General features: G+C 45.3%; 1 protein-coding gene across 1 annotated transcript in view; it reads left to right on the top strand.

The window, feature by feature from the left end:
• Window positions 1-205: 205 nt before the first annotated feature.
• NFATC2 (nuclear factor of activated T-cells, cytoplasmic, calcineurin-dependent 2) overlaps window positions 206-11136 on the top strand; it is a gene marked incomplete at both ends in the record, with an annotated part of 50563 nt that continues 39632 nt past the window's right edge. The window contains 2 exons of the mRNA XM_010161400.1: window positions 206-1232; window positions 2625-2793. Of these exons, the coding sequence (XP_010159702.1) occupies window positions 206-1232; window positions 2625-2793 (1196 nt within the window). The remainder of the gene's footprint in view (window positions 1233-2624; window positions 2794-11136) is intronic.

Here is an 11136-nt window from a genome sequence, read left to right as displayed (position 1 = left end):
TACACCTGCTCTGAGCACTTGAGCTTCCCTGGCTGTTAATCCAGTACTTTTCACAAGCATTAATTGCAGTTAAAAAGAATTAAACAAATATTTACCTAATATCAGATCACAACCAGTTTATAAATATGCATTTTTTTTTAAATCCATGATTGCTCAGCTTCTGTAATAATATTTATAGTCTTAAAAGAGACCCTTCTTTTTCCAGAAGAACCGACTCCACATAAAACCAACAGCCCACCCTCTGGAGTTACATACGCTCATGATGTCTTGGACTGTGGCCTCAAGCCATGCCCCCTGCCTTTTCCTAGCCTTTCTGCAGATCCCATGGGCAGATATGGACAGCCAGATAGCATAGGGACAGCACCTACACACCCTGCCAACGCTGCAGGGGCCTCTGCTCCAAGCCCTAGGATTGAAATTACTCCATATCATGAACTGATTCATTCAGGGGGTCCCTTCCGCAGCAGAGACACAGATGTTCTTTTGGTAGAACATCAGTCAAACTCAGCTACCACTAGCCCAAGGGTTACCCTGCCTGTCCCTGGCTTTGAGGGCTACAGAGAACCACTGTGTCTGAGCCCAGCTAGTAGCGGCTCCTCTGCAAGTTTCATTTCAGAGACAAATGTATCTCCTTGCACATCACCATGTGTTTCACCAAATAATGGTCCTAGTGATGACCTTTGTCCACAGTTTCAAAACATCCATACTCATTATTCTCCTAGAACCTCTCCAATAATGTCACCACGAACAAGCATCACGGAGGAAACCTGCTTGGGACGACATTCACCATCACCCTGTCCCAACTCAAGGTCTTCATCACCAGGTGCAAAACGGAGGTACTCTTGCACTGAGCTCTACAGTACTCAGCTGCCTTCCACTTCTCCACGACAGTCAAGGACCCCCTCTCCACAATCCTCTCCTCGCATCCCCTTGGGAGAAGACAACTCTTCAGTTACTTACACTCAGTTGCCCAGCGCTTCTCTTTCCATGGATGCTATGAGCAGCCTTCCTACGGATCCTTCCTGTGGTGTTCCCACGAAAATTTGGAAAACCAGCCCTGATCCTTCATCAATGCCTTCCCACAAAAACAGCATTCCATGTCACGTCTTTCAGACTGTTGATTTCCACGGGCCTTGCGAGCAGGAGGACAGGAGAAACTCAGCCCCAGAATCAATTTTGTTGGTACCTCCATCCTGGACAAAGCAACTGGTGCCTGCAATACCTATCTGCAGGTATGTAGTGCTCTCATGGTTGTATGTTTTCTCATGGCGTGATGTTCTCTGTCATGCACAATTGATCCCCAGGGAGGGTTTTCTTGGGCAGATGCTGCTGCAAAGCAGAGCTAAGTGCTGAGGGACAGCGCTGGTTAATGGGAGCCTCATCTGTGCTGATTCTGAGAAGTGAAAAAATCTGTGCTTGGAAGAAACATCATCAGAATGGTTCATTGGTAGCACAGCATATGACAAATTCAGTTTTTCAGATTATTTGTCTTAAAAGTAGATTGGAAACAGCCTTTGGCAAACTTGACCAATCTTGTTCTCACTTGCAGCTTTTAAAGAAAATGGTTTGATTACTTTTCTAAATTCAGGGAATGTCTCATTTACAAATTTCCATCAAGGATGAAAATACTTTAAATCTTCCCTGATTCAAAATAGAGCATGCTGCTCCAAGTCAGGCTGAGCATTCTGTCAACCCCGAGTGCCTTATTGTTGGTTGTCAGTTTGTTAACTGTCGTGTAACCCAAATCTCAGCTGCTGGCACTACCCTCATCAACTCCCTCCATTGTCTGGCACTGGCGGCACCCGGCAGCACGCAGGTCTGGATCCCCAGCGTTGCACATCTGCCAGGACAGGGGTTGCCAAACGTGTGACTCCACTTGCAGTCAGTGCTGGCACACTGTCAGCCTTGCCGTCCTGCCTGGCAGCAGGGTTGTCCCCATGCTGACGTTATCCCGTGCTGCTCCTCACCTGCTAAACACAGACTGTGGGTGAAAGAATGTGGGCCATGACGTTCTTTGGCTTGTTAGATTGGTCTTGGCAGCAGTTTGTACTGACAAAATAGGAGTTGTTTAAAATCCAGTGCAGGCTCTAGTTGCACTTCTCAGTGTATTCATTTAATGTAATAAACTCTTGCTAATTTGATAACAGGAGAATTAGTATCAGGTAAGAATATTTAGTATTTTATTATTTATGGAAATCATATTGTTAATTTTGCAACTGGGAAGTATTAGTAAATGGAGTTAATATTTCACAATGTATGTTCTATGGTCAAAGTTTAAGACACACAGCAAAAGCTAGATAAAAGTGAGGTATCTGAAAAAAATGCAAGTGCTACAAATATTTATATTTAAGAAATTGTTTATTATAGTTAAGAAATAGAAATATTCTATCCTGTTCCCTTCTGCGAGGAGGTACACCCTCAGAAATTATTGTGTTCACCTTGAATTTCAGCAAAGTTTGTAATCAGACATGAGCAGGACAGCACATTGTCATTGAAATAAATAGCAGACTCCTAAATGTTTCAGCACCAGCAGCCCTGGTGGGGCACTTGGAGGAGGGAGAGATCATGGCTTTGAGAAACAAAGTGCTAAAGAGTTTCAGCTGGTGTGGTCTCTCTTTTCCTAGTTTGCCCGTCCAGTCACTCCCACCCCTGGAGTGGCCACTCTCCAGCCAGTCTGGCTCCTACGAGCTGCGGATCGAGGTGCAGCCGAAGCCCCACCACCGGGCACACTACGAGACGGAGGGGAGCCGAGGGGCTGTCAAGGCACCGACCGGAGGCCACCCTGTTGTCCAGGTAAGGGACTGGGGAACAACTCCGAAAAGGAAAAATGGGGGGTGAATTCATTTTTGAAAGTCTTGCTGGGGGATGACCATGAAGGAGGAGGAGCATGTGAACCTGGGTGTGCTTGTAGATGTCTGTGAAGTGTCTGAGGTCCTAGATGTTTGGAAAGTTGGATTAGTTTGTGAAAGCTCAGAAACCGAAGCAAAATAATTGCCACCTTTTCTGGGTTGTATGTTAAACCTTCTGCGACCCAACTCTCCCATGAGATGCCCAGCTGTCTGGAATTCTGCTGAGCCTGCTTTACCTTGACAACAGACTCTTGTGAGGTACAAAATGTATGAACATCAAGCCTGGCTTTTCAAACTCTGTGTAGCTCAGTGGCCTGCCAGACTCAGATTTAAAAAACAACTAGCAAATCGCATTAGATCTGCAGTACCGTGTCCTTCTGCCAGCAGTGAGGAAGAGTTTTGGAGCCAGGTCCAGCAGAGTTGCTACCTGTGTGTCTGGCTGTACTGAACCTCTGCTCCGCCCTGGTCTGTACAGCTAAACTCTGCGAGACTCACGCGTGTTCTCTTGAGGGTTAAAGACAGTGAAAACAACCTTTATTAATCTGGATGGGGGTTGGATTAGGGAGGTATGGATGTTAAGCTGGAGTTTCCCCAGAGTTAACGGATGCCTTTTGTTAGAAATGTCTTTCACACATTTGCTTTTCCTTAGCAATTTTACTCTTTTTTTTTTTTTTTTCCTTCCTGTCCTCTGGTTACATAGTAGAACTTCTAATTTTAAGCCCATTTCAATTGAGGTCAGAGAATCTCACCCGTGGGTAATTCAGGCACTCAGTACATCCATTTCAGTCTAGTGCCTGGTTTATATGTAACTTGCTGACGCCGTGTCCCACCTTGCGTGCGGTTCTGCCTGTCATCTGTGGCAACGCTGCCTTCTTTTTGTCCTGGATGTACACCACCTGTACTGGCTGTAGTAGCTGTGTGATAAGGAGGCAGAAGGGCAAGATAATTACATGGCAGTGGGGATGATTTCAAGAAAAAGTTTGGCTGCTATAAAGTTTTAAACATAGAGAGGACATGCTTATCGGCTTTGTAACGCTCTAGAGACACAGTGAATGAGTTGAAGTGGGAGCTCCCCTGTGATTTGGGCTGATATCACTAAAAAACCAAAATTTTATCTCTCTTGAGTTATCATTTATATGGCCCTAAAGAGTCTAGTTCTGGTCCGAGCTGTGCTTGTGAGAAGGGAAGTCACCCTGCTGAAACGTATGATGGAAATCCGCTGACAATGATAGAGGTAACAAAATCTGTCCTCTGCTCACCTGAACTATTGTTCTGTTGCGGAGGGTGAAGGGCTTTTCCTTCTTTCAAAGTCTGATGTAAAATCATGGCTGAGTAGCTGCACTGTAGCCATCTGGGGCCATGTAAGTCTTTCCACTCATGTCTTCCTCATTTCAGCCAGTGCTGTTCAGAGGGAAGGTTGGTCGGGGTTGCGAGGTGTTGGGGCAATGCTGCTGATAATCGTGTACGTACAGAGCAGCCACAACTACACCTTCACTAAGCAAGGTTGAGGTGGATCCTACAGATGTTCCTGTCACACTCAGGGCTTGCTATGGCAAGCCTCAACCAGGGAAACACTGAAGTTGTGCTTAATTTTAAGCATGTGATCAATACCACTAATTTCACTGGGCTGATTTGTGCTTAACTTCAAACATATGTTAGATATTCCCTTGCAGGCTCAGCCCCTTTTAAAATCAAGCCATAAATTTTTAAATCAATGAATTTGTTTACTTTGGTTGAGCTGGACTTGTATGTATGGACTGGATATTTGAGTAAAGGGTGCAGGATAATAATAAATAGCAATCACGTTTGACATACCTTAATATATGCGATCTTTGTAGTTTACGAATCTGACAAACTCACAGCCCGCTGTGGTGTGTTTGAAGCTGCGTGGATGTATGAACTGTATGGCAAATCAGCACTTGCACTTTTCTCCGTTTGCTTACAAATATAGTATCCCTTACCTTCCCGAGATACTCCTATCAACCTGATGTTTATTGCAATGAAGGAGTTTCTCGTGACATGGGGAAACATAAGGGCTTTGTTTCCTTCCTGTAATCAATATCAATCAAAGAGGGATTTGTATTTTCTGTTGGAGATAGGAACTGATATTCCTAGTTTTATCATATGTTGCCATCAAGCTTAAGGATCTTAAACTATAAATTCAAAGATCCACATCAGTTTCCCGAGCAGCTGTGCCTTTGCACAGCTGTGCCTGCATATGGGGAAAATATGGAGCGTTTCTTTATGAAGGTTTATTATAAACCTGGAAGTATTTGTTGGATTTGTGTTCACTTTAACATAACAAGGTTCATACGGATGCAGGGCAATGACATAGCTGCACCTGTGTGGTTTATGACATGTGAAACTCAGGAAGGCTAGTAAAATCCAAAGCTTTCATGTCATAAGTTATTTGGCTTCAACTTTAGGGTTTTTTTTCTTCTTTCCCCTCAGTGAATTTTAACTTTTGTGTTCTAGTCAGATGCAAACAGTACAGAAACACAGAAAATGAAACAGGAGAGATTTTTAAAAGGTAGATGCTGTGTTGAGGAAAGATAGCATGAATTAAAGGCAGCTGGTTGTAAGGAGATTGAATTAAGTTAGTTTTCAGCAGGTGCTCTCTGTATTTGGCCCCAGGGCAGGAATGGCAGTGTTGACCCAGGGCAGACAGGGCTGGGATTCTCCTGCTGACTGCAGCCCTGGTGCAGGGAACCCACAGCAGTTTGCAGGTAACGGACTGGAACACACCACCCTTGGGATTTTTCTGGAGCACTGGGACTTTTCCATAGCGACTTTTTTGAATCCAGTGCTGTCTGTCAAACACTCAGGACTTAGATACTGAGAAGCCAAGCTTGCCCTGGGAGTGGCCCACCAAAGCGGTGGGGCTTATACTGAGGCTGAATGTCCCATTCATGTCCCATGCATTTTACAACCACTTCCGATAGGCTGCTATTCCACTATTTTGATTAACTTTTCTAAAATATAATGTTTTAAATTTTTTTTTCCCTGAATTTTTTATTTCCCCATTAAATTAACCCTCCACATGGTTAATTATCCAACTGAACCTCCTGGAGGAAGAGATGTTTTGCAGCATGGTATCTGCCTGCAATATTTGTTTTTTGAACACTGCATTTTGCATGCAAGTTTCTTCTTTTGGGTGCTCTGAAGCTACAGACCAGCAGATCTCATATCCTCTTGGCCTTATCTTGTGGTTTATCTTTCTGATGCTGCTTCCTCTTCTTCACGTGTCTGGGCCCGAGAGTTTGTGTATAAGGTTCTGCACCACTTGTGCTCTCCAAGTGTGGCAGAAGAGTCTGGTTAATCAAAACCTCTGGCTACGTGGGGCCCACGGAAAAGGGTATTTAGTTTGTTTGCCGGGGGGAGGGAGAGAGAAGCCATGCATCTCATGTAATGTTCACATCATCTAACTTCAGAGACCATCTAGAGTCACATGGACAAGTGTAGGCTTCCAGTTTAGGTGTTCTGAGTCACCCTTGGAAGGAAACTACTGTTTGCTATTAACTATTGAGAAACTTGGGCTTCTATTTGAGGGATGTAAGTTGAATGCCAGTGTGAGTATTCCCTAGATGTTGTCACTGAGAGCAGCGAGGAAACTTTGCACAGCAAGGGCAAAGCTGAAGTTTGCGTGCACCTACCATCTTGCAGGACCATTGGGTAGCTGAGGCCACAGAGGAGGGGTAGGCATGATTTTCTTCCTTACCAGCTCTTTTTCACTGACATTGAGGGACAGCTGCTTATTTGTACTCAGCTGCTCCAGTCAGGGCTTTGGAAGAGACTGTCTTTTAGGAAAGGCAGTGACTGCTCCCATGCAAAGATCTTACGGATGTGATTGGGATGGAGATGACAATCCAAACACAAACCTAGCTCTGTCCAAGTTCCCCCTGCGGCAGTATGCACCCAGAGGGGTCAAAGTCTCCATCTCTGTATGCTTTTAGGCAAATATCTGCTAGGAAGGATGTGGATATATTTGAATTATGCTTGGGACAGGAGAGATGAACTAGCTGATTCCTTGAGATCCCTCATTGTTTTCAGTAATCCTAGGAGCCCCCCACCTCTTTAGGGGAAATTACATCTTTTGGGTTGTTGGCATTGCTTGCTATCCTGTTGTCAAGGGGAAACAGGGCATGTGGTACTGCTTGAATAGCACTGGATGCTGGCCTAGGTGTCTTTCACCTACTGTCCACAGTGGCAGTAAGAACCTCTGTCCTTCGGGAAGAGACACATTGTCAGTTCTACAGCAAAGGTTGTCCTGTCTTTGAACTGTTTAAGGCAGTGATGAGAAGGAAAGGCCTTTTCAGTAACAAAGGTTGGGTTTGGATGACCTGCACACCATGATCAAGCAGAATCTATAAACTCTTAAAAGCCATAAAAATACTATTTTGAAGATATTCATTAAACTTAGTGCTTCTGTTTTTTTCCTGCTGCTTTGCATGAAGCCATGTTTTACGGAAATGGTGTTTTGCACGATTCTGTGATATTTCAGGGAGTTCTGAGAAGAACCCTTGTCATTCCTTCAAGGGAGGTGGAAGGGAAAGGAAAAGCATTTAGGAAAGATGAGCAGTGGGTTTATGTAAATGATTGTCCACATACTTTGGATAGCTGATCTGTACTTGTTTGATTAGAAGTTGTTGTGTTTACATGTGTTGCAGCCCATGGGTATAAACAAGACAAACCCATTTCACATCGTAATCTTCCCACATTCTGAAATCCTCTGGGGTCCTTGGTGGTAATAGGTACTAGATAAATGGGTGATGTGCTGCTGCATTCACCTCATTTAATTAAGAGCAGTGGCACAGGGCATCAATTTCAGGTGTACGTCTGCTGTAGACTGTAGAGAGGCTGAGGTATATTATTTTGTTAAAAATCTGTTTGAGAACTCAGCTAAGTCTTGGGGTCAGAGAGTACATATAAGCCTTTTTCCTTCTTTTTTTTTTCTTATCTCTACTTTTTTCCCCAAGCACCTATGTGTTTTGGATTTACTTTGCTGTAAACAGTCCTTGGGGAACTTGGTTTTTCACACGGCTCTTCAGCACAGTAATTTGTAGTCATTTTCTTGAAGGAGTGTGTTTTGGTGTTTTTTTTTTTTTATTGCCATCTTAGCAAATCCTTCCCCTGATGTATTGCTTCTCTAATTTATCCTTACAACAGGCTCAAATACTTCTGAATGAAAACCAGCCCATAAGCAACCAGTAACTCATTTGCATGGCTCACTTTGGTTCTCTCACTTCCACCACGTTATTAACTCAGTTCTTCATCAACAAACCTGCTTTTTTCCACTGCTGGTGCCAGCTAATCGAATCCATTCAGCACAACCTAAGGCTACAGTGTTCGAAAGCGGCTGAGCACGTTGCTTGCTCAGGCACCAGTTTTCCGAGGTGTGCCCAAGGCACACCCTGCATCAGCAGTCCTTGGCTTGGGGGCGTTAAAACTTGCTACTCAGCCAGGTTTGCACCTTCCTGCAGCTGGAGGTTTGGGATGCTCGGGCAGATGGGCAGCGAGATGGCTGAGCCTACGTGCAGGGTGAGCAGGCTGGGTGGCTGGCAGGTCCGCTGCCTCCCGCCTTTAGGTGACAGCTTGGTGGTTTGGGTGCTTCCCCAGGAAGCAGGAGCCTGGTACTTGGGCCCTCCTCTGCTCCTATGGGCTCGGTCGTGGCTCCACACGGGCTCCCCAGCCGCGCGCACTGCTGGGCGGCAGCTTTCTGTGTCCCCCCCAAAGTTGTGGTCCCCTGCAGACAGGACGGCAACGTCCCTGCGACCTGCTGTGCTGCTGCTGAGTTCTGGGGTCTTTGCTGAGTCAGACATGGTGGGTTAAAATGAGTAACAGGGCTGGGAGAGAGCAGGGAATGGTTCCTTCAAGTCAGAGCGTCAGGGACTCCTCCTTCCCCATGTCCTCCCCACAGCAGGAGGGGGAGATATCTCCAGTACACCAAAACTTCAGTCCCTGCCTGCTGCCACTATTCTAAAATCACCTGGAGTTGTGTTTATTTAGCAAAAGCCCTGCCAACGCAGATGTCTTGGACATCAGTGAGGTCTTCAGTTTCTTCTGTTCTTGGCACATGTGACATCAAAAGCTGTTGACAGTTCTTCTGACAGAGGTCCAGGAGCAATACCCTGCAGCATGGCAGTAATCGGCAGGCTGGGCACAAGTCAGCCTTCAACTCACAGCAGTGAATGTGGAAAAGGATGTCCCCCATGGGATTAATTTCAGAAGGAAAGAGGGCATAATTCTCATATGAACTATTGTCCTCCTGCCATAATTACATGACTGTAATCGTAAAAATTAAATACACTGCCCAACTGTGTAACTTAGTACAACATCCAAACATAGAGCAGGTCTACAAAACCCTGCTGAGGTGGAGGGCAGCAGAGGGCAGGAGACCCCCGAACCATCCCGTGCCTGCGTGTGCTGGTCTCTTCCTTGCTTCTCCTCTTTAACATAGGAAAGCTGCACGGAAAGGGGCTCGTGTTCAGCACAGCTGACCCAACTTTCCCTTGCATTTTAAATTTTAAAATTTGTGTGACTTTCACTGCCTTTTTTTTTTTTTTTTTGTTAATTAAAAAGAAGCTGGAATGGTAGAGTTGTTAATGGAGCACACAGGAGCTGCTTTACAATAGCAAACGTATGTTCCACTTTCCTTTTATATTTGAATTTTGCCTTATGTGTTTTCTTGTGGTTTCTAAGTCAAAGGAGACATTGTTTTCTAGCCTAGGCTTCCCATGGGGCCCTGACTTTTAGCTGTGTGTGACTTCCAACATTCAACTAATTCCTTTGCGTATTAGTGAAACCAGAACCTTTGACGAAACTCAAAACCAAATCGCAGCTTGACACCGTGATTCACACTCTCACAAGTGGGGCTAGCTTGGACACACGCTTCTGCTGAAACCCAAACCAGCCTGCCCAGGAAGATTTACTGTTGAGGGCATGTCGGAGGAGTGGTTTGTCCTTTTCTGCCCATCTTCCCAACTCGCCCTGTTCAGCGAAGGGGAAGTCCGAGGTCCAGGATGAAGCCCTGCGTGTTTGCAGTTCTGTGGGCAGGCTGTGCTGGACTTGTGCTGTGCAACATCTTTGTACCATTCTCGTGGCCTTCACTTCCCTTTTCTGGAGAGTGAGAGCCTCACACAGGCTCTCTGCTGAGAAATGCCTCTTACAGGGATTTCTGCCCCCAACTCAAGAGCAGCGTATGGCAGATCAGCTGCGTGTTTCATGCCTGATTTACCTGCAGGACTACTGGGCTTGTTCGCACAACTGTGATATTGTAGGTGCCTCTTGAGTTTTGAGCTGTTGGGTCATGGATGTGTTTACTGTGGTTACATGTGCTGTTGCAGGGATAGATGTGCAATTCTGAAAATGCAGATTTCAAGTACATCTGGGAAAGCCTCTTCAAAACTAATATCCCATAAAATGTAAGGGAAGGTCAGTACCTCCCATGCTACACTGTCTGCATACTGGTAGTGTGGCTGTACCTTGAGATCTGTCTATCTGAAAGCGCAGTGGAGCCACTGAGGAAATGAAATTACTAGATAAATCAAAAGTAGTGTAGGAGGTCATGGATGAGACTGAAATTTGCATTTTAGATGCAAGACTGGACTGAAAAACAGGGAATATCGGACATCACATCTAATAAACCAAGATTAGAGGAAGAGCTGACCTGTATGCTTTCTCTAACTAATGCAAGAAGAGGACTGCTGGATAACAATGAGGATAATTAAGTACTGGGAGAATTTAACCAGGGGTAAATTGCATCCTGTGTTACTCAATGTCTTTAAACTGGGTCTGCATCCCTCTGTGTGAAAGGGATGCTGTGACACAGATGTTATAGCTGAGCGAGCACAGCTTGCCCGCTACGGAAGGACAGGCAGGATCGCTCCATGGTATACTTGGGATTTAGGTGAGGTGGAGGGTAGATAATCAGTGAACCATGTGCCTCGAGTGACCTGCGGGATTTTTTTCCATGGGCCAACCTGCTTTGAGTTTGAAAAGTTCTCATTGAAACTTGTGAGTCCAATTCAAAATACTTCACTTTTCATGGAAAGTAATTGTGGCAGAGGTGAGGGGAAGCACACCAGCTGGTTTGAGTGTGATGCTTGTGAGGTGCAGGCAGCCTGGGTTATTCCTTGGATAAGAAATATGCTTGGATTAGGCAGATGCAAGATTAGGCTACTCTTTCATGTGAGATCTCCCTGCAGGACTGTATGGGGGAGTCAGTCTGCAGTAAACCAGAGTTCAAATTTCTGGCTGTTTGCCACGAATGTGGACACGTCCAGCACAG

Source organism: Eurypyga helias, unplaced genomic scaffold (assembly GCF_000690775.1).
Source record: "Eurypyga helias isolate BGI_N326 unplaced genomic scaffold, ASM69077v1 scaffold91, whole genome shotgun sequence".
NCBI lineage: Eukaryota > Metazoa > Chordata > Aves > Eurypygiformes > Eurypygidae > Eurypyga > Eurypyga helias.
This window is presented reverse-complemented; position numbering and strand designations above follow the sequence as displayed.